Source organism: Schistocerca gregaria, chromosome 2 (genome assembly GCF_023897955.1).
Source record: "Schistocerca gregaria isolate iqSchGreg1 chromosome 2, iqSchGreg1.2, whole genome shotgun sequence".
NCBI classification, from domain to species: Eukaryota; Metazoa; Arthropoda; class Insecta; order Orthoptera; family Acrididae; genus Schistocerca; species Schistocerca gregaria.
Window position 1 is genome coordinate 1,027,352,861 of NC_064921.1, and position 24,936 is coordinate 1,027,377,796.

Below are 24,936 nucleotides of genomic sequence, written 5' to 3' on the forward strand. Positions count from 1 at the left end.
CCCCCTCCCCACCACCCAGAAACAGGGGCCGTGAAAACAATAGTAGGTGTCCTAAGCACATCAGTGCGCAAGGCAAGCGAAAACTCAGACTGTGACAGTCTAGAAGACGAACTGAATCACTTTCAAGCCGTATTAGGTACGAACGGTTACAGCCACCGTCGGATACATGCCTTATAACCGACGAAGCCGAGACCACAGCCTGCTGGAGACGAGGATAAAACGGTTGCGGCGGCTATTATTTCATACGTCGGCAACACTTCAGCAAAAATCGGAAGAATACTCCGGAAGCACGACGTCAATTGCGTGTTCTGTCCACAAGCAAAGACGAAAATGTTATTGGGATCAGTCAACGATGATCAACAGCTCCGGAAACCGGCAGTCTGATGCATCCTTTATAAGTGTTGGAAAATGTTTGCGCGTGACCGCTACGGTTCGAAACCTGCCTCGGGCATGGATGTGTGTGATGTCCTTAGGTTAGTTAGGTTTAAGTAGTTCTAAGTTCTAGGGGACTGATGACGACAGATGTTAAGTCCCATAGTGCTCAGAGCCATTTGAACCATTTGAAAATGTATGTAGGCCAGACTCTCCGGACAGTATGAGGGGAGATGCACTGAGCATAAACGCCACACCGACAACGTTTAGCCGACAAAGTCTTCTGTGGCAGAGTAGTGCATATCCCACGGAAATACCATGAATGATGACGGGACCCAAGTTGTTGCAACAATCCAACCACTTCCGGGATTGTTTTCTCAAAGATAATGCGGATAAATAAGGGCAGCGGTTATCAAATAAGCTTGCCGTAGGACCCAGTCTTGAGCATTACTAAAGGACAGCGGAAATGTAGTGGACGTCCGCTCGTGTCGTGACAACTGAAGAGGACGAATCATCATTGTCGCCTCTCCAGTAGAGATACGCATCCGGCGCCGGTCGCTGTGTTACTGAGGACCCTGTATCGACGAACGACGACGCAATTCCGCCATCACCTCACCAGATGCGAGCCTGGAGAAGGTTTGCTGGAGGTGGAGGGGAGATGGGGGGAGAGGGGAGGACATAAAGGCAGCATCCAGCAGATGTCAGTCGTCAGAAATCCCTGAGGATGACAGATAGTAGGCTTGCCGAAATGTCATGTCTTTTGGACGACGCCACCCGGCTGAATAACTGAGAACTATTCATGAGCAGGTTAAGTACATAGCGCAGAGATGCATTCTAAGCAATCACTCTTCCTGTAACTCGTACGTGACTGGAACGGGAAGAAACTCTAAGGAATTGTATCCAGTGGCCTGCATTTGGTCTTAACTTGCAGTGTATGTACACTATTGACCATTAAAATTGATACACCACGAAGATGACGTGCTACAGACGCGAAATTTAACTGACAGGAAGAAGATGCTGTGATATTCAAATGATTAGCTTTTCAGAGCATTCACACAAGGTTGGCGCCGGTAGCGACACCTACAACGCGCTGACATGAGGAAAGTTTCCAACCGATTTCTCATACACAAACAGCAGTTGAACGGCGTTGCCTGGTGAAACGTCGTTGTGATGCCTCCTGTATGGAGGCGAAATGCGTACCATCACGTTTCAGGCTTTGATAAAGGTCGGATTGTAGCCTATAGCGATTGCGGTTTATCGTGTTGCGACATTGCTGCTCGCGTTAATCGACTGTTAGCAGAATATGGAATCGCTGGGTTGAGGAGGGTGGATCCCAACGGCGTCGTATCACAAGCAGTCGAGATGATAGGCATCTTATCCGCGTTGCTGTAACGGATAGTGCAGCCACGTCTCGATCCCTGAGTCAACAAATTGCAAGACAACAACCATCTGCACGAACATTTCGACGGCGTCTGGAGGAGCATGGACTATCAGCTCGGAGACCATAGTTGTGTTTACCCGTGACGCTGCATCACAGCTAGGAGCGCCTGCGATGGTGTACTTATCGACGAACCTGGGTGCACGAATGGCAAAAAGTCATTTCTTCGGACATTACAGGTTCTGTTTAAAGCATCATAATGGTGGCATCCGTGTTTCGCGACATCGCTGTGAAGCCACATTGGAAGCGTGCATTCGTCATCGCCATACTGGCGTATCACCCGGCATGATGGTATGGGGTGCCATTGCTTAAACATATCGCTCACCTCTTGTTCGCATTGATGGCACTGTGAACAGTGGACGTTACATTTCAGTTGTGTTACGACCCGTCGCTCTACCCTTCATTCGATCCCTGCGGAACCCTATCAGCAGGATAACGGAGGACCGCAAGTTGCAGGTCCTGTACGGGCCTTTCTGGATACAGAAAATGTTCGTCTGCTGCCCTGGCCAGCACATTCTCCACATCTCTCACCAACTGAAAACGTATGGTCAATGGTGGCCCAGCAACTGGCTCGTCACAATACGCCAGTGACTACTCTTGATGAACTGTGGTATCGTGTTGAAGCTGCATGGACAGCTGTACCTGTACACGCCATCCAAGCTCTGTTTGACTCAATGCCTAGGCGTATCAAGGCCGTTGTTACGGCCAGAGGTGGTTGCTCTGGGTACTGATTTCTCAGGATCTATGCACCCAAATTGCTTGAAAAAATAATCACAAGACGGTTCTAGTATAATATATTTGTCTAATGAATACCTGTTTATCGCCGGCCGCGGTGGTCTCGCGGTTCTAGGGGCGCAGTCCGGATCCGTGCGACTGCTACAGTCGCAGGTTCGAATCCTGCCTCCGGCATGGATGTGTGTGATGTCCTTAGGTTAGTTAGGTTTACGTAGTTCTAATTTCTAGGGGACTGATGACCACAGCAGTTGAGTCCCATAGTGCTCAGAGCCATTTGAACCATTCTTGAACCTGTTTATCATGTGCATTTCTTCTTGGTGTAGCAATTTTAATGTCCAGTAGTGTATGTAGATGCAGCTGAAATAAAACTTGTCCTTATAATAACAATCACGTATCTGTGTTCCTGTCAGCTGTAACAGGTAGTACTGAAGTAAGTGGGAACTGGAATTTTTACTGGGCGTGAACTTTCCAGAGCGTGATCGCGAACGTGGCCAGCGCGCTGTTCGTGGACGCGACGTTCCCGCTGAACGAGGAGTACCGGCGGAACGTGCGCCAGGTGCTGGCCAGCGACGAGTTCTCCGTCGACTTCGCGCGCGACCGCTGGTCCGCCGTGGCAGCCGTGAACGGCTGGGTGTCGGCGGCGACCCGCGGGCGCATCGCGCGCGTCCTGGAGGACGTGGGCGACGACGCCGCGCTGGTGGTGGCCAGCGCCGTCTACTTCAACGGCGCGTGGCAGCAGCCCTTCCCCGCCCAGCTGACGCGGCCCGAGCCGTTCCGCGTCAGCCCCGACGAGGAGCGGACCGTCTACATGATGACCCACGCCGCGCGAGTGCCCTACGCCTACAGCTACGACCTCCGGTGCCAGGTAACCGCTTCTGTCTAAGCAAACTTCCTCAGCTGAGTAGGTCTGGAGGCAAACGTATATCTCTGCAAGATGGAGTAGTGTCCGTTTAATGTTCCCTGTCGTCTCCTGCACAGGTGAGACGGTACTACGAAATAAAGAGTGGAGATGGAACAGGGTCTATGCGGTAACTCTCACGTACGTCAGGAGAACCACCTTGTAACAACCCTACCACAACAAAGGTCAAAAATTTAATAATGATTGTGGTGTTGCTTACGGTGCTAATTGCTGCATTTTCGGGCATCAACAAAGTTATTATGTGGCAGGTGTCATTAGAGCGCAGTTAATATGTAAGTAGGCTGTTTAGGTTTTAGATTGGTAACGCCACGTAGCGCTCTGTATGAAAATCACTGGCTGTGATGTGTGCACTCTGTGGCTAGTTTGCATTGTTGTCTGCCATTGTAGTGTTAGGCAGCTGGATGTTAACAGCGCGTAGCGTTGCGCAGTTGGAGGTGAGCCGCCAGCAGTGGTGCTCGTTTGGAGAGAAATGGCGGAGTTTTGAAATTTGTAAGACTGGATCTCATGAACTGCCATATATACTATGCCTTTTGAACACTATTAAGGTAAATACATTGTTTGTTCTCTATCAAAATCTTTCATTTGCTAACTATGCCTATCAGTAGTTAGTGCCTTCAGTAGTTTGAATCTTTTATTTAGCAGGCAGTAGTGGCGCTCGATGTATTGCGGTAGTTCGAGTAACGAAGGTTTTTGGTGAGGTAAGTGATTTGTGGAAGTTATAGGTTAATTTTAGTCAGGGACATTCTTTTGTAGGGATTTTGGAAAGTCAGATTGCGTTGCGCTTAAAATATTCTGTGTCAGTTTAAGCACAGTTATGTATAATTTTTCAAATAAAGTCATTTCATGTAATAATGAATAAATTAGGCACTCATCTTTTCGTGTTTCCCACGCTGGTCTCGTTGTAAAATCATGGCTCAGTCGTCGGAAATCTAGGTGGTGATGGTTCAAAGCTCGGATGGAAAGAGACCTAGGTTTTATTCTGCTATTTTCAAAAGTTTTGTGCATGCGCTTCACAAACCATTCTTGAAGATAAAATCTTTCAAAGTTAGCACCAATGGTGATGTAAAAAATAATCAGCACTCCGAATTTAAGTTACACTTCTTTTTTTATTTCTTTTGCTGCAATGTCACGTAACACACAAAAAATCACTTCACAATACAAAACATACTTGTAAACATCTTCCTCACTGTTTAAGTTCACATTATATAAGCTGTCTACAATATGCGTCTTTCCAACATGACGTCCAAGACTTGACCTTCTCAACGTCCGCCTCTCTAACTCTCAAATAATCGCACACGAGCCCAAAAATCAGTGTTACAAAAACGTCAAAGGTCATAGTGCCAAAAGAAAGAATACACATAAGAATAATATCATTACAATATAAACATATCGATGTATCAAAGTACCTCTGCATTAATGAAATCAAATCTGAATGTTGTCTGAGAAATATGTTAACTACTTTACAGAAACACAACATAATATTGCTGGTATCGAGAGGTTCAGGTGACCTGCCGTAATGGTTACGTAATTCAAGTACCATTACAACCACTTTTTGTGCATAGCTTACTTGTACGTAAAAATCCGGAGAAGTCCAAATAGGATTTGAGCACCGAGACATCAGTGCAAAAATGTGTATAATCTGGTCTCCAAGATTAAAGCAACAAACAGAAATTTTGCAAAGTTGCGTTTATTTTGCCACAGAACAGAATAAACAGGTGGTAGTAAAGTAGAAGCACCGTAGAGAATACGGAATGTAATCCACTGCAACATGTATAAGTCTAGACAAAAAGTCCTTTCTTTTTTTCCAACTAAACGGATTTGCACACACATTCTGACAACTGTTTAACACGTTCTGTGGGGTGCGACCACCTCTGGCACCAAAACAGCCCATGGTCTGAATGGTTGGTTGTTTTGGGGAAGGAGACCAGACAGCGAGGTCATCGGTCCCATCGGATTAGGGAAGGACGGGGAAGGAAGTCGGCCGTGCCCTTTGAAAGGAACCATCCCAGCATTTGCCTGGAGCGATTTAGGGAAATCACGGAAAACCTAAATTCAGGAGGGACGGCCGCGGGATTGAACCGTCGTCCTCTCGAATGCGGGTCCAGTGTCTAACCGCTGCGCCACCTCGCTCGGTGGTCTGAATGATGTCATCAATCTCATGTTGACGCCCATTCTTCTTGCACAACTGCTCGCGAGTCGTGGAGAGTGGTTGGTGGACGCAGACGTAGTGCAAACTATCTCCCTAGCACATACCAGACGTGCCCTATGGAATTGAAATTGGGAGAGCCATGCGTGCAATATCTTCCGTTAAAAAAAGAAAAAAGAACTACAACCATCAGTGCTCTATGAGGTCAGCGTTATCGTCCATCAACGCGAAGTCTGGGCCCAAAGCACCTCGCAACAACTGATCCCAAGATCTCCTCATTGAACCTGACTGCAGTTAAGTCTTGCTGATTCACCCATACAATTTCATGAAGAGGGTGTTCGAGCGGGCAGGCCTCAGTGGCAGAGCGGTTGTTGGTGCTTCAGTCTGAAACCGAGCTACCACTACGGTCGCATGTTCGAATCCTGCCTCAGGCGTGGATGTGTGTGACGTCCTTAGGTTCGTTAGGTTTAAGTAGTTCTAAGTTTTAGGGCACTTATGACGTCAGATTGCAACAATACTGTAGCGTTCTCGTCAATACGGTACCTGAACGTTTAAGTTCTACCACTGTAAAGATCCGTGATTCGGAATGTCAGAACCGTGCAGTAAGTAGCGGCAGGAACACCACCACAAAATCACGCAGCACTCCAAACCATCGACTCTCGCAGAGAGATTTTAACCGAGGTCAACCTAATGGTAAAGTATCGAACTATTTTTCCGAATCATACAGTTTGTGGGAAAAACAGTGAGAATAATTACTTTTGGAAACCTTTTATCAGACATAGCCTGTTATCACAATAAACTGTTTGGCTTAATATTTTGTTGAGCCCAACCTACATAGGTAGGGATTATCATCAAAATAAAATAAGAGAAATCAGAGCTCGAACAGGAAGGTTTAGGTGTTCGTTTTTCCCGCGCTCGGTTCGGGAGCGGAATGGTAGAGAGATAGTATGAATGTGGTTCGATGAACGCTCTGCCCAGCACTTAAATGTGAATTTCAGAGTAATCATGTAGATGTAGATGTAGATAAAATGGCTGCCAGCCCAAATCGGGCACAGTGTGTGCACAGAAAGATGCAGTCAGTTTTCGACACTGAATAAATAACTGCTCTCACTTACTACGGTCACTTGGCAGTAAGTACTATTAATCCCACTTTCTGTTACTTATGGAATTTTTCACTTTACGTCAGAAATTATTTAGGAAGACACACGTATGTTTCAACAAAAATGCAAAAAAAATATTAAACTTATAGCTATCATTCATATGACCAAAACTATTATTTAACACGACTAAATTTCATTTCTTTAGGAGAGTTATTTGTTAACGTTTTACTAACACCAATATTTGTCTGGCTTTCTTTGACATGGAGATGCAACACGAACAATTACTTTTAAGTGTGTTGCAGTTAAACAATTATGTTACTTTACTTTCAGAAATGCTATTTGAAAACTTATTCTCATGGTCACGCAAAGCGGAGGCACTTAAACTGATACGTGAAAACTTTAGTATTTAATTATGATTTTCAGAATTTACTACCAAAACAGTACTCTTGCCAGTAATTTACTATTATTCAAGTTTTAATAAAAAGAAGGATAATCGGAATAAATTAGTTTAGGTAAGGACCCTACTAAGGTAAATGACATGGGAAAATCACGGTTAAACACAAAGGAACGTTTAACACTTGTATTCCACTGATTGAAGATGGATGGTCCATACTGTGATACACTTCTAAACCAAGTACTTCGCCTGTTACTGATGTCGAAGGTGGAGTGTGGCGGTGCTGCGTAGTAACATTGCGCAGGTACGGCTCCTGATGTACATAGCTCTGTCTTCCTCTTGGTGGCGACGATAAAATTGCAGATTTCTGAGCTATTAATTTATTGCCGTACTGCGCCAATCATGTATAACACGTCCGAGGCCAAAACCCAGTCTTGCAGGTAAATTCGGGTCCTCTAGTGCCTGACCAACGTAATGCGTGTTGACCACTTGCAGGGCAGCTACCAACTCTCTGAGCCACTCGCGCGCCAAATCTCACTCTCGCGCCTCACCACCTCTTCCATTTCACCACAGAACGGAGTTCCGTTCTGCCTATGATCCCTTCACCTTTTCAATTTACACTTCTGCTTACGAAAAACCTAAGTATGTACCATCTACAATTGCATAACAGTATATATATCCAAAATTGATATAATTAATTACAGTTGTACTTGACATATTACCTAATTATTTACAAAATGTTTTAATACATTTATTCCACCTACGACAAAGAGGTTATTTGAAACAGATAAACTACACTTAACAAAAGCTTACTCTCGTTATAGTATTTTTTTAATTTAAAAAAAAATTCTTATGGAACGAAAAGAAATTAAAATATGCAGGTTAATGGCAGTATTATATTTATAATAGCATTAGAAGATGTTAAGTCCCATACTGCTCAGAGCCATTTGAACCATTTCTGTTCGAGCGGTCAACATAATCCCCGCCCACACCATTAGGGATCCTCCTCGATATCGGTCTCTTTTCACAATGTTTGGGTCCCGAAAGAGTGTTCCACGTGCCCATCCGTCGACAATCACCCTCCAGACAAAATCGGGACTCAACTGTGAACAGAATGTTGGCCCACCGTTCGACCGTCTACGTGGCTTCTTTTGATGGCTCCACTCAAGACGTTCCCTTCCGTGAAAGCACACCAGAGGTTAACAGACTCCAAATTTCCAACGAAAAAGGCCAATCTGCTGAAGCCCTCTGCATACCGTTTGCTCGACACAACACGTCCAGGGGATGCTGCGAAGTCAGATGCTAGCTGCAGTGCCCTTACATCCAAATAACGGTCCATTCTTTCAGATGCCACACGTGGTCGGTCCTGTCCTGATCTCCGGCATACAGTTTGGTATAAAGTGTCACCACTTCCGGGAACCAATAAAACGATTCACGTTAACCCATAGGGCCACATCAGTTTGCGCCTCTGGTGCTTCCATTATTCCTAAGGCCCTCCACCTCAGAGTCTGCTAGGGGTTTCTCAGTACCGCATTGCACCGTGCGACTGTAGACGTCGGACTACCCGGCAAACACTACCCCGTTCGATACGTGCCCTGAAGTCATAGTTACCGTGATTATCTGTTCACTGAATTGCCATCTTCCATGCAGAACACGATCGTACAGACGTCTGTTGACGGTTTGTATGATTATACCGTGAATTAGACACAGGACGGGGAAATAGAAGTTGGTTACTTTAATTTTGGACACTAATGTAGATAGTTCATCCAGCCGGGAAATGGAGAATTTCGACGATTTTTGTCTGTTAGCGGTATCGATACTCGCAAGATATCAAAATATGTGACGTAAATAGCCTGAAATGTTGAGTGCATTGACGCATAGGATCCACCTAGGGGCCATAGGCCTTATTATGACACATAAATGTCAACTTTATAATTTCAATCATTCCTTACAGAACTGGGTCTCAACATCAGTCGGATAATATGATAAAAAAATATATTTTCATGTCACATAATTACAAGTTAACAAGTTTCCTGTTTTTAGCTTTACTTGTGCTGTAAAATCTTGCTTCTTGCCAAAATTATTAGTTCTAGGTTAACGAGAAGTAGCCTAAAAGTTTTGATGGAAGAGTTTGAGAGTGTCGAAATATGTGACATAAATTACGTTTATTTTGATTTTATTGACTTAGAGGCGTAGATGTTTTAGACCACCAAGCGACCATTCGTCTCAGCGTGTGACAGAAAGTTCAATTTGGTAAGTTACCCGTTCCTAAGGAAAAGAGGACTTTGCCGATGGACAGACAGTAGGATAACAAATGACAAAAAATTGTGCGATGTACTTATAGATTAACAGTTTTCGCGTTTTTTTCCCTTACTTGTGGTATAAATCTTTGCTTCCTGCCAAATTACATGATTTCAAGTTAGTAGTATGTGGGTGTATAGGGACCACCCCCTCTTCTAGGGTTAAATTCAACCATAATTTTATTTAGCTTTTAAGGCTAAATGGGACCTTAAAAGCTAAATAAAATTATGGTTGAATTTAACCCTAGACCACCCCCTCTTCTAGGGTTAAATTCAACCATAATTTTATTTAGCTTTTAAGGTCCCATTTAGCCTTAAAAAATTATTTCACAATTTCTTTACTTATGCTCTAAGTATACCTTAAACCAATTTTATTTTTAAATCTTTTTTAAGATTAAAACCAACCACACCCTGTCCAATGAGGTTTCTAAAAGTAAATCTTGGTTAAGGTGAAAACTAACCATACAATTAAATCTCAATTTCTTTCACACTTGTGAAATTATTTATGGTTCAAAGTCACTATAAAACGTAACCAAAAGCTGTGATTAAAATCAACCATGAAAAAGTCACAAGATTTTATTAAAAAATATGGTTCAAACTAATCTTAAAAAAGATTAAAACGCATTGAAAAGTGTTGTGAAAGTTTATGGTTAAGCTTCATCTTAAACAAGTATTAAATGTGTGGTGAGAACCATCCATTCTATTTAAATAAAGAGTCTCAATAAAAAGTGTTAAAAGGTGTGGCTAATCTTATCCTTAAAATGTAATCGAAGATTTTTTCAAGAATTATTCCTATACTTAACCAACACTTTTTTAAGGTCCTATTAACCATAAAAAATTATCTTACTTATCTTTACAGTGTGCTCTAAGTATACCTTAAAAATTATTTATAGTCTACCATTTTTCTTGATCTTAATTAAGATTGTGTCTACCTTAAAAATTATTATACTTATCTTAATCTTGTTTAAGATTGTGGTTTGTGTCTACCTTATTTTCCTATTTATTTTTTATTCAATAACCCCAAGGATATGTTTCAATAATACCGCCAGCCTCAGGCTTAATCATTCTAAGAACAACATGTGAAAAAGTATTAAGAGAAGCTCCGCCTATTTTAGAACTAAAAGATTGTGAGAAATTTCGTGATGATGCTGGAAACACGTTTGAAGTTGAAGTAAGAGGAGTCAGAGAAGTTAATAAAATATACTTTAAAGCTATTGATATTGAAAAATTGTTTGAAATGGAAAACTTAATAAGAGATTTAACTCACAATACTAACAATTTTAATATAGATTTAGATTATATAAAATTTTTAATGCCCCAAAGCCGCCAAAATTAGCGGTGATGGGTCAGAAGAACAAAAACGAGTCAAACGAACATTTTTTACTTATAATGGTCTTTTAAAGGTTATTTTTAAATCCAATTCAGGTACAGGATATCGATTTCGTGATTGGGCTACTAAAGTAGTATATACAGCTCATCTCGGTACTGATGAACGAAGATTTGAGCAAGCTTTAGATATTGCTGGAGTAAACGCAACTCTCGTAAAACCTGTTGTTTCCATAAATTTTAATGGCTTGTGAACCATTAAAATTAAAACATCTCAGTAATTAAGCTATGCTTAATTAAAAGTTTTCAGTAATTAGTCCATGCTTAAGATCATAAGTCAAGTTTCTTTTACCATACATAATTATGTATGCTAAAGTGTTGTCAGGAATAGGCACATTAAAAGTAGCTGACAATTTCATGGCAGTTTTTTGTGCAGTGACAACATTCTTTCTCCTACTCATATTGATTACGTAAATAGGGTACGAGTTAATGAAACTGTATGCACTAATTTTATGGTCATCTTTCAATTCAGTTACTCTCTTAAAGTCTGCAAATGCATTGTATGCCTTCAAACAAGTACCCGGAGGGTCAATGTTCCACAGTTCTTCAGGAAATATCTCATTTCTACCATTCTTTAGATAAATGTTTTGGAGATGAACGTGATCATACACTGATGAATCAGCATCTTGGTTTCCTTTCCTGTTGGTCTGAAACACCACAAACACAAAGTAAGGCATGTCAAACTCCATAGAGTTGTAGTAATTCGTTATATCTAGCTCAAAGTTTCTCTTACCACTAATTCCTGCTATTTCCTGCGTCTGAAGATCAAAAAATGAAATCGGAATCTTAGGGTCCTTTAGCATCTTTTCTCTTAGCTCTAGTTCATAGTTAGGCTCATACTTAACAATGGGTACTCTAATCTCTAAACTGGTAATGGTTACTTTACCCAACTCTGGTCGAGAGCCTTCAATATCAGCACCACTATTATTTTGCGAAAACCATCTAAACAAGGCATCGCTAGCATTTGCGCTTCCCACAAATGTTACTGTTAACTCACCTTCCCACATGATTTCTTTGTAATCCTTAAAAAATCCACCCAACATTTTTAACGGATACAACACCTCGTTTTCCTTTCTTCGTAACTTACCATTGTTAATGAAATTACCCTCGAATCTAATGTCATCGTCGAGAGAAGAGGTAAGGTGGTATAAAACCGTTGAAGAAATGCTCGGATACTCTAACCTGTAGATAATGTGTCCTCTCTTCTTAACAATTACTGCACTCCATAACTGTGTCGGAAAGTTGTCAACTAGTTTTACATTCGATTTGCCTTCGTAAGAAGTATAGTCTGAGCCATTTGCATGAGTAACGTTATATGTCATATACAAGTAAGCATTGTTGTCAAACCAACCATCACCAACTTTGATGTCTATTTCTACATCTTTGTTCGGGAGGTTTAAATTATTTCTAGTCTTCTCGTTTACTGGAAAAGACTGCCACTGATAGCTTTCTATTTTATTCATTTTATTTACTGCAATATTTTAATTTTAAAGCATTTCTAAAAGAACAGTCACTGTAGCTCCACCAAAATCTATAACACATTCGTTCTCATCCGTTACACTTACTTCCAGGTTTTGAACTTTATCGTGCACAGGGAAAAATAATGGATAACGCGGTTCATATATAATTGGACTGCCAAACTGTAAGTGACCACACATTTCCAACTTGGGTTTAAAACAAGCAATAATATTTGTCTCTCGATGAAAGTGGTCGGAATCCTTTACAAACATACCATCAGCTAAGTTAAAATGCACTTTAATTTTTTCAAAAGGGATTATTTTCGGTAGCTCATTTGCTACAACTTTTGTTGCAGGTTCCACAATTTCGTCTCTAAAACCTAGCATCCTCCCAATACTACATTCCTTATTAAAATACAGCTTAAAGTCTAAGCTTTCTATCTCAACTCTATTTAGGATTTCGTTAGCCTTAATCTTTATATTACTAGCATTGAAAGGTTCCTGGCTCTGAATACACCTCTCTAAATTGTCTAGACTGTACTGCCCTGATGGAATATTTAAAGTATTAACCACACCATCTTTCTCATAGTGTAATCTGTTATTATCCTTTGTGACATTTGGAGTTAAGAATGTTGAATAAAATCCGACCAAACCAACCTTTGTATACATGTTTCTTATTGGGACATTTAGCCTCTTTTTTAAGTTTGAGGATGTACCACTAATTTCAAAAATTCTATTCATTTATTAATTAAGTAATAAGTAGTAAATAAAAAAGTAAAATGACTGATTGGGATCCAAAGATCAGAATTCGAGAAAAACGAATCAAAAGCAGACATGGGAAGTTATTACCTAGTTCAATTCGTTGCGCTATCGTTGGCCCAAGTGGATGTGGTAAAACAACTTTAATGGTTGATAATTACCTTCTGTGCCCAGGATGGCTTAACTGGAACACCATTAAACACTTGTACATCTACTCGAAAAGCTTAGAACAGTTTAAGTACAAACATCTTATGGAAAAATGTGAAAGAATTGAAAATGAACACAATGAGAAGGTAGCTACATTTGTTAGTAACTGTGATGACATTATACCATTAGACGAATGTGAAGAGTGCTCTGTTGTAGTGTTTGACGACTTTATATCAGAAAACCAAGATATTGTAAGAGAATACTTTACCAGAGGAAGACATAAGAACATTGACTGTTTCTACTTAGCGCAAACGTATTCTAAAATACCCAAGCAGTTAGTGAGAGACAACCTAAACTTTTTGAACATATTTAGACAAGATGACATTAATTTGAAACACATCTACGACGAATTTGTAGGTGGAGACTTTAAATGGAATGACTTTAGAGAGCTTTGCAGTAAGGTGTGGAATGAGGACTTTGGATTCATAACTGTTGACATGACTCGAACGCTGTATGACGGTAGGTACCGTAATAAAATTAAAACTTTTATAAGATTTTAATGGTTTTTTAACCATTAAAATACCACATTTTTTCTGTTTACCCAACTATTGTGTGAGCTATCAAAACCTAGCCACTTAACAAATACTTTGTCACCCTTTTTTCTTAAAACTTTTTCTACAAGATACACATCTGGATACTTTGTCTTTTCTTCCTTTAATTTCTTCTTCACTTGTATCTTTTAACTTGTATGTAGTCGGACTTGTGTCATTGATCTGAGTCACTTCAAATATTTCTGTCGACCAATTAGCAGTATAACCTTTTTCGAACAAGCCTTTAAGTTTACTTATCCTAACTTTGTCACCTATCTTGAACTTGGGCGCATCTGCTTTGAGTTGCATCGTAGGTACCACCTTTTTTGCATTCTTTTCGTTTACGTCTACTGGTTTCATCCCTATTGTCCTGTGTTTCCTGTTGTTGTAATCATACACCAGTTTTGGAAGTAGCTCAACCCATTTTTGATTGCCCTGGAGTGCAAATTGTTTCCACATTTTTTCCTTTAAAGTCCTGTTGAACCTTTCAACTACTGAAGCCTTAAGTTCTGTAAACGTAGAGTAATGATTTACACCTTCAATCTTCATGAGCTCTTTAAAGTGTTTATTGTAGAATTCTTTGCCATTATCTGTTTGTAAGTGTTTCGGCGTCCTTTCTTGTAGTATACCTTTAAAAGCGTTGGTAATACTTTCACCTGATTTATCTTTAACAGGAATAGCCCAAGCATACTTTGAAAAGACGTCTATTACAGTCAGTAAATACTTCATACCCTTGTTGAATTTTGATATACCTTTAAGGTGACCAGAATCCATCTCAACCAAGTCAGCCTGCCACAAATCATCTATACCATAGGATGTAACAGGTTTTCTTGGAAAATTCTTTCTCAGTGGTTTGTGAAGCTCTTGTATAATTTCTTCACGAATACTTTTACTTGTCGCAGACATTACTTTATTTTTATAAACTTACTTTTCTTGGTATTACACACCCCACAATAGCCCTCAATCCTATGACGACCGTTTTTCGTAGCAACAGTGTGAGGCTGAAGTGTAGCAGTAAATCTCTTGCACCTTAGGCACCAAATATGTTTCTGTTCTATCATTTATTTAATTGAAAATTAAAGATCAAGATTCTAAGTCCTCATCAATAGCATCTTTAAATGATGCTAGTTCGCCAAACAGTAAGAGTTTTACGTCCACAGGGACTGTCTTCGCCGACTCTTTTAGTCTTACGGTTAGGAAATTTCCTTTATGAATTAATATTGGGTTATGCTTATTCTCAATTACGTGTACTTTGTCATACATACTTACTGCAACATCAAAATCATTAAATGTTAAATCTTTGTTTATATCTTTTCCAATGACAATAACTTTCTTCAGTACAAAATCATACTCGAAGGTGTACGTTTGTTGTTCTAATCCAGTCATAAAAGTGAATTGAACTGTTTGTTTATCACATATTTTGTTCAGGCCTTGTTCAGTTTTGTTGATGTATTGAGATAAATCACCTTTTGTATAATAATCTGAGAAAACTTTTTCTAGGTCCTTTTTACTGTAATAATGGTCGAGGTTGGTTTTACTTACATAATTATTAAGGGTTGTTAGTATACTTGTGTATTTGGCGTTAGCAACATCATTAACAGCATCGAGCTGGCTTTTAGTGACTGCATCATATCCACCTATGGCATCTGCTATGTTTACAATGCGCCTTCCTTTCAATGATACCCAGTTCTTTGAAAATGAGAAATACTTCTTAATATTAAGTTTACTGATACTAGATTCTAGTCCGTTTATGGCGTCTCTGACATCGTCTAGTTGTTCAGTACCTTTCTTTATCTTGTTTCCGAAAATATCCATTTATTGTATCAAGAATTTTAATAAAACTCCATCCATCTGTAAATAGCTTCAGTACCATCACACACAAATGACCGCATATAAACTGATCGACATTCTGAATTCTTTCTGAGTTGTAAAACAGATTGTCAGGACCCAGGTATTTCACTAAAGTTTGTGGTATACTGCCACCGAATGAGTCAAAAACGTATTTTTCATTACCCTTCTTGTAATAGCATATCCAGTGAGTACCAATGTGATCAGATGTATCCAAGTTAACTACCCCAGATTCGATTTCTTTAGGTTCTAACGGTAGGTCGTCGGCCATGAATACACCTCTAAAATTTTTGATTTTTAAAGACTTTGCTAACCTCTCGATATCATAGTTGCTCAACGGGTGATCATATTTTTGCACAATTTTTTCGACTTTTTTTCGACTTTTTTCTTTAAAAAAATACCATATCCCGCTTTCTTTTCCATTTCAAGATTATGCCTCTTTTGCTCTGCTAACTCTGCGTCTTCCTTTTGCTTTTTGTGCACAGCACTTGTTATTGCCGCAGCACCACCAGCTAAAGAACCGATTGCTCCCAACGCTGCAAGTATCAGTGGTAGAAATCCACCTTCGTGCTTATTCAATCCAGAACCTGCTTTCAATCTCTTAGAGTTTAGGTACTCGAGTATCTTCTTCACAACAGGTATAGAAAATGTTATCAGTAAGCTACCACCTTTTTTAAGTTTATTAGCTTTCTGTTTCATTTGAGTCTCTGTAAGATAAGAATCTAGAAAGCCATGATTTTTCAGGTCGTCATTGGACAGTTTTATTTTAATGGATTTCGCTCTCGGATTCCCACTTGAGGGAATGTTATAGTCAATACTAAATCCTCTCATTTATTATTTCAATTAAATTAAAAATTTTAGTGCTACACTCGTATTAAATTTTAATGGGTTGTGACCCATTAAAATTACACCTCTTCATTCACATTCACAATACCCATCCATTATCATCTAAGCCTAGACCTAGCTTCCTTTTCCCAAACATTATTCCAGCTACAGCTGTTGAAGCTAATCTTTCTCCTAGGGAAGCATCTTTACTGAAAATCCTTTCCTTTGCCGCTTTCTGCAGTTCTTTATCAGCTTGATGTCTTTGTTCCAAATCTTTATGATCCCTGTATGCGATATCATGCCTTTTGCAAGCTTCATCTAGAGGATTTATTCCAGCATCTCCTCTTGCTAATCGTTCTTCTAGTTTTGTACCTGGCGGTACACCCTTCAAGTTTCCCCGAAGGCCGGACTGTATCTTAATGGATCACGGAAGCTGATCAAGCTTCTCACCACCACACCCGTTCAGTCTCTGAGACGGCTCCATACTAGACTGATCTGTGTTAAATTTCTATTCTGCACAGTTCTTTAAAAGTTTCTCTGTAGAACTTCTCTTTCCCACGTACTTCTCTCATTTTCAGTTTTTGCCTGAGTTTCTCTTTTTCGTGCCACTCCGGATCTTTCATGTGTTTGTAATAGTAGTCTCTTCTAACCTTTCTTTTTTTCTCTTGATCCCGCGTCTTATCACGATTGTAAGAATAAGCTAGAAGTACATTAAGCAACTCTGAGGGGTTGTATTTGTCTATTTCAACTTGCTCTACAATTCTCAGCTCTTTTCTTGATGACACTATAACAGACCTAACTAATTCTATTTTAAACTTGTCAACACCAAGGTTTCTCATATGTTGTGAAACAGGCTTGGCATTATTCTTTCGTGCATCAGATCTGTGTCCTGCCATTCTTCTACATAACTTATCTGTTGTGCTACCAATGTATATCAGTTTATCAACAGTGTTTGTTATCTTGTAAATTGTACCGTGCATTACGTTTATTTAAACACAAAAGCATATATCAATATTTGCTAGAACAGGAACTCGCCTGCGGATTACCCAATCCTAATCGTTTTTACCGTTGGAGCCGGTCATTACCCGGGTTCCCTCTAAAAGTTTCCAAATAGAGGTGGTAGATTAGGCTCTAAGGGCGTTCCCGCAACAAGGTGTGTATTGCCATGCTCTTTTCAAGCACAACAGTGGCCCAGTTGACCACAGTAATTGTATCCAGGTAAATGCATTTCAACAGGAAGATTATTAATTAACGTGTTCACTAAGCCCTTTCCATAACTTTCTGCCTTCCAGAATGTATGAGGGAGATTGTTTAGAAATCTAATTAGGTAAGGTATCCCCTTTGGATTATTTACTATGAAGTCATTAAATTTACTCGTAAGCATCTTGGTTATTCCAACCTTCTCATTGTGGAAGTTATTATTTCCCGCATTCTCTTCACCATGAATAACCATCAGCCTATCAATTAAATCTCTGACGTCATTCATCCACACGTACTCGACTGGTTTGTCTGTATACCTCTTTACAAAGCCCATACCACCCTTTGTGTTTGGTGAGTTACCACGTTCTTTCTTGAGTGACTGCCATATTGGTTTAATGATGTTGTTGTATTTTTCGCTGCTGCTTGACTTGGGTTTATTCCCCTTTGGATCATTGTTCTGATATATCGCATTGGTAACCTTCAGCATAGTTGTATAGGTATCAAGGTCGTCAGATGTGTACTCTTCAGGTGATACGGTTTTCTGAGTCAGAAGCTTCATAAACCCATTGGTGGCTTTAAAGGAGTTACCCTTCACCATAATATTATCGTTGTTGAATGTTACTTCGGAGTCACCCATGTAATGTCTTCCATTGTCAAAACGGAGACCAAAAATTGTGTCACCTAGAGCGCCTAAGTATTTTGAAACTTTTGGGCCCAGGTAAGTTGTTGAGTAGTCTGAAACAGCCTTCATCTTCTGCCGTTCCTTGTCTTCAATTTGTTCCAACATAGGCTCCAACCTCTTACGTGTCTTTGGTGTGATGGGGTCATCAACAAATAAGCTTCTCTCAAACGATGTTACCTCAGGAGTAGGTGGTATAGGGAACATATCGTCAAACCCCCCATCGTAAGGTAGTAGCTGCTTTTCAATCTCACGATTTTTTTCTATAGCGTCAATCACTTCTTTCCCTATCGCATCTAATTTGTCAATTACTGGTTGGTCCTCCTTTTTGTATTTTTCGTATTCGGTTATAGGCTTAATTTTCCATTCTTTAAATTGGTCTTTGATTTGTTCAAATTTCTTTCTGTTCTTTTTTGCTTGCTTAACAAGCTTTTCATCATATTTTGCAAACATTTATTTAAGGAAAAATAATAAAATAATTCGTTGGACGTTGACGTTGGGACGTTGGGACGTTGACGTTGGGACGTTGACGTTGAGACGTTGACGTTGACGTTGGGACGTTGGGACGTTGACGTTGGGACGTTGGGACGTTGACGTTGGGACGTTGGGACGTTGGCGTTGAGACGTTGACGTTGAGACGTTGACGTTGGGACGTTGACGTTGACGTTGGGACGTTGGGACGTTGAGACGTTTTACGATGTAGATAGTTAGTATAGATTTTAATCTCTTTAAAGAGATTAAAAACCATTAAAATCAATTTAAAAGAACTCAATATCGTGTACCTTCTTGTCGTTGTTTGTTTCTTTGACACCATTGTATAACATCTTTAATCCAACCAAAGTATTGCAATCATCCCAGCTTAATAATTTGGTGTATCTATCGGGTAATATAATCTTGTATTCACTGTCGAGTTGTAGACAAAACTTTTGGCCATATTTTGTACTTATATTCTCAGCATTTGTAATGGTATAAGTGTGTCCCTTTTGTAACTCATTCAGCTTCGTAAACGTTTTGTTGGCGCTGTTAAGTTTCAATAGCAGTTGATTTCGTTCCATTTATTTACTGCAATATTTTTAAAAAAAATTCTCGTTAGGGTTTTAATGTTTCTAGCTGAGTCACAGTATCTTTTAAACTCTTCACTAGTACCGTAAAAGAAGATGACTTCTTGGGACAGTTTATGCCAAATAAAGAAAGATCGAATTTACCTGCTCTTACTAGTACGTTTGAGAATTCATTGTATTCATATAATATGCCATCCTTGAAGAAGTACAGCAAACCGTTTATGTATCTAAAAACAGAATCAAATGCTGAAGGTACTCCTGGGAAGCTTTTACTAATCACACCATAAGCTTTTGCTTTCAAGCTACATTCATCGATTTCTGCAAAATATATATGGTCATAAAAAATGAAGGTTCTACCAGAGTAAGTGTTCACAGCTCCATGTACAACAGAATTTTGTCGCAACCCTATATCAGATACTCTTTTTGGGTAACCAGGTTGTAACGTTAAACTCGGTATCTGAACCATGTATATCATGTTATTAATGATAAGAACGACTTCACCTGATGGTCTCTGGTAAACAGCAGATACATTTTCGAATTGTTGAGGTAGAAACGTTAACCAGTCTGTGATTAGTTGCGGTTTTGAAAGCTCGTCATTACTATTAAGAGCAGTCATCCAAACCCACGTTCCATAAAAAATGTATAGAAACTCATTCACAATTACGGAACTTCCAAACTGCTTCAGTGTGCACAGTTCAGGCTCTTTTTTGGGTACTGCTTCAGGCGAGGGTGAAGCCGGAGTAGAAGTAGGGCGCTGTTCCGTATCGCTAGAAGCACGTTTCCCATATAAACTTTGAATACCACGTATATCATCTTCAGATAGGCTCAGGATAGTGTTATTGTAAAATGCGTACATCACCGATTCAGAGAAATCTGAATGTGCCATACCCAACGTGTGACCAATCTCGTGAACTAGAACAACAAACAGGTTTGTCTGTGAAGAAGGTGTGTTACCGTCCATTTACATGTACCAATATTCATCCTGATCAACGTGGATTTCAATGGGGTCGTTGTACAAATTAGGAAAATCTGCATGAGCTAGCACGCTTCCTCTACCATCAAAACTTCGTTGACAGAACTGTAGGGCTGAGTTTTGACGTCGGTGTGCTCCCCTCTTAGTCGAAATGATAATATCAGGACTTTGGTTGCTGTTCTCAAAAGTAAGATCTGTGTGTTCTTGCCACATTTTAAATGCAGATTGTGCCACCTGTAACATTTTTCTAGTTGCGAGATAGTAATGCCATTTTATATTCTTCTTATTCCACTTGTAGATGTGTGTAGTAAAGCTTAAAACGTTATCTTCCACGCCACACCTCGGGTTCTTCATTAATTGTAAAGTTTCATCAGTCAGCTCACCATTAGCCACGAGATGATATTTCTGTTGGAATAACGTAAGTGCATCTTTGTACGCTTCTTCACTCAGTTGAGAAAGTTGATCTTCTTGATAGTCCAAGTACCCAAAGCTGTGCAAATATTTTACTGCTGCTTCATCGTGAGCAGATACAAATGATAATATTGAAAGTAGAATTATTCTGTTCATTTATTTGAATGGAAATAATAAAAATGAATTTAAAAAGAAAATAAATAATCAATGATGAGTTGATGGATAACAGAAAAAATGGTTCACTTTTAACTGCAAAAGAAGTCTTGGAAGTTGTATTGATGGTCTTAAAGAATCTTAAAGAAAGGTTTGCTCTTTTCATTTACGCTAGAATGAAGTGACGTGTCTCGCCTCTTGCGACATCTTCACGGCCAAGGCTGCTCTGACTGCGATAGCCAGCTGGGAGGCCAACGGTGAAGGTCGGTCCGCCGATGTCATGAGTGCCTGCATTAGTCACAACAACGCTGCTCTAGCGTAATATTTTAACTTAAATGTATATTATTTACTTAAACGTAAATTTTCCGCTAATAAATTGTTGTTTTTGGGTGTTGTTGTGTATGTTACACTACGTAATGTAAGTAAAAATATACGGTAAGTCAGATGAAGCGTAATGCTGAGAGAGAGAGAGAGTAAGATTAATAGCTTACTCGAATGCATTTGTTTCGCCGGCGCGGTAGCTCAGCGCGTTCGGTCAGGAAGACTGGCCACCTTTCTGAAGAAAAAACTGAGTAAAGTTTTCATCGTGGAGTTTTGAGTGACGTCATGAGACGTCCGCACTGATCCGCTCTCCCTCATCTGCTAAGAAGTATGGGACGAGACGTGGTAACAAAGAGGAAAAAAACCCTGTGAGGCAGAAGAACAACGACAACGACGAAGAAATGTTACAAACAAAAGACCCCACAGGGTTCCTCGGCGCCGAGGTTTTGCTGTTTTCGACAAAAATTATTTTTTTTAATTAGATAATACATATAATAAATGTCTGTGAGCAATAAACTAATACCTCCTTGTAGCATGACGGCTATAATGAAAGGCAATGACAACCCCGCAGCACTTTGTTTTGATATAAATAAGGTGCCAGAAAATATGTTGTTTCCCGTTTTTAATTATCTGCGCAGCCTTCAGTACTTACAACTGATTATTATGGAACATGTAGAAGACGAGAGAGAACTCAACGCAATAGGTGAAGGTATGTCACAGCTAGAAAAACAATTTGAAAAGTTGATGGTTGAAATAATACCACAATCTGACTCTGAGGCTGAACAATCTGACCCTGAGGCTGAACAATCTGACTCTGAGGCTGAACAATCTGACTCTGAGACTGAACAATCTGGATGTTTAACTGATTTAAATGCTAAGCTTGAACAAGAAATTGAAAAATTAAATTTGACCCATGAACTAGAAAAGGAAAAAATTAACTTAAAAGATAAAGAAATCGAAATATTGCAATTAAAATTAGAAATTATGACTCTCGAAATATTGCAATTAAAATTAGAAATTATGACTCAATCATACAAACAACATCTGCAATATCCTGAGGCTGTACAATCTGACTCTGAGGCTGAACAATCTGACTCAGGCTAAATTCAAATATTATTTTTAAGGTCTACGAAACCTTAAAACTATTGGTAGCAAGTAGTAAGAAGATTTTTTCGAAATTAAAAAAATGAATTTTTATTTAATTTTTTAATAAAATAAATCAGTAAATAAATGAATATGACGGAAGGAAAGAAATATAACTATGCAGGTAAATACTGCAACAAGTGTGGAGTGGACATTACATATAAGAATTGGTCCAGGCACTTGAAGTCAAAGATTCATCTTAAGAATGACCCAAACAATGAAGAGAAGGAGGAGCACAACAAAGATAAAATATACCGTGAAGATCTTAAGATCTTGGCTAAGGATTATAATCTTAGTGGGGTTTCGAAAATGAAGAAATTGCAACTTAAAGAAGCTTTGGAAAAGACTAAGGACATGTTGTACAAGAAGCAGGATTTGGAAAAGCTAAGGGTACCACAGCTGCGAGAGATTGGAAGAAATAATAACATTAAGGCGACTGTTAGGATGAGGAAGGCTGAAATAATTGAATCCATTTTGAAGACGCAAGACATTGTCTTTCGTAATAAGGTAGCTCAAGAGTTAGGCTTTCACGAAGACTTGATAGAACCACCCAAGGAAGAAAGAAAACCACCCTACAAGATCACTGAAACAAACTCACGGTTCATTAAGAAATTTAATGCCACTGAAGTAGACTACACCATTAAAGTTGATAAGTTAATGCAAGTTGAGAATGCCATCAACGCAATGATTAAACTGGCCAAAGAGAAAGGAAACTACAAAAAAGGAGACAAATTAACAGTAGTAGCAAGCAACCCCAATTTCCCTCATGATATTTCAACCGTGGTACAATCTAATGTTAACGCCAGATCTTTCATGAGTCATATCGGTAGAATTCTATCTTCTAACGAGAACTTAAATATCACACAGACCAGGTTCAATATTAAGATTCTGGATGTACCTAGAGGTCAGGGGAAAGCACAGAAAATTATAAATCTATCTGAAGATGTGAGAACCAAAAGATGCATCACCCAAATAAAGAACAAAGATAACTTGTGCTGCCCGCGAGCCATCGTAACAGCCCTGACCTACCACACGAATGAGGTTCTCGGTAGGCAACTTAGTGACATTAATATTAAACATGTCAGAGGCGGCAGACGCATTCAAACAGAGTTAACTGAAGAGTTGTGCAAGAGGATAGGAAACTACAACGAGGAAGGTTTCACACTTGAAGATATTAAAAATGTAGAAAAATTATTGAATATTCAAATAAAGGTTGTGTGTGCCGAAAATTTTAATTCTGTTATATACTCAGGAGAAGAAAGAGAAACCAAAATTTATCTATACAAAAATGGGAACCATTTTGACGTCATAAACAGTATGAAAGCTTTTCTGGGAAGCTGTTATTACTGCAATAAGTGCGACTCACCTTACAATAATAAAGACAAACATAAGTGTAAAACGAAGGGAAATGTGTGTATTCTGTGCAAGAAACCTGCGCACTCCCCCGAAGAAAAGAATAAGGTTTATTGTAAGGAATGTAACAGATATTGTTACAACCAGGAATGCTTAGATAACCACTCAGAAGTTTGTAACACAGTTTATAAATGTAGAGGATGTAATTTAATTTTATCGAGATCTAAAGAGCATAAATGCGGATACTCCTTTTGCTACAATTGTATGGAACCTTATAAGACTGGTGAACATCAATGCTACATACAACATAAACATCAGAAAGGCGGAAGGTGTGAAAGTCGGTGTATTTGTAAGGCTACCGATAAGGAGAGTTTTTTGGAACACTTTGTTGCTAAAAACAAGGATAAACTTCTCAAAAATGTTAAGCTCACTACCCTTCAAAGACAATTTGGTAATGGAGATATTTCAGAACAAGAGTATAAAGTACTGTACAATAATACACTGACTGAAATTATAACGTTATTAAATGGTTGCCATTACACAGAAAAGTATATCTGGTTCGACTATGAAGCTGAGCAAGATACTGGAGTGCACATCCCCAACCTCGTAGTAGCCCACTATATTGACGGTACCAAAGTTTCCTTCAAAACAAATGAAGAGTTCTGCAAGTGGTTGATTTCTAAGAACCACCAAGGGTACACGGCTATTGCACACAATGCGAAAGGCTATGACTCACAATTCATTTTAAAATACTGTATAGAGAATACGTTGAAACCATACACTATATACAATGGAACAAAGTTGATGATGCTAGAGGTAAACGGACTAATAAGCATTATTGATAGCCACAATTTCGTAGCTTCTCCTTTGAGTGACTTCCCTAAAACATTCGGGCTGAAAGAACTTAAGAAGGGTTACTTCCCACATTTCTTCAACACAAGAGACAATCAGACTTATGTAGGACCTATTCCTGAGACCAAATACTATGGCGTAGACACGATGAAGACAAAAGCTAGAAAAGAGTTTCTTGAGTGGTATCATCAAAAGGTTAAAGAAAATTATATATTTGACTTTCAAAAGGAATTTATGGACTACTGTAACTCTGATGTAGATATTCTGCGTAGAGGTTGTTTGGAGTTACGGAAACAATTTTTAGAGATTGCTAACATAGATCCATTTCAGTACATAACTATTGCGAGTGTTTGTATGGGTATTTATAGGTCCAA

The 24,936-nt window shown here is 39.3% G+C and overlaps 1 protein-coding gene across 1 annotated transcript in view; it reads left to right on the forward strand.

The window, feature by feature from the left end:
- LOC126335546 (leukocyte elastase inhibitor-like) overlaps positions 1 to 24,936 on the forward strand; it is a 214,996-nt gene that overhangs the window by 104,696 nt on the left and 85,364 nt on the right. The window contains exon 3 of the mRNA XM_049998934.1: positions 3,018 to 3,410. Coding sequence (XP_049854891.1) covers positions 3,018 to 3,410 — 393 coding nt within the window. The remainder of the gene's footprint in view (positions 1 to 3,017; positions 3,411 to 24,936) is intronic.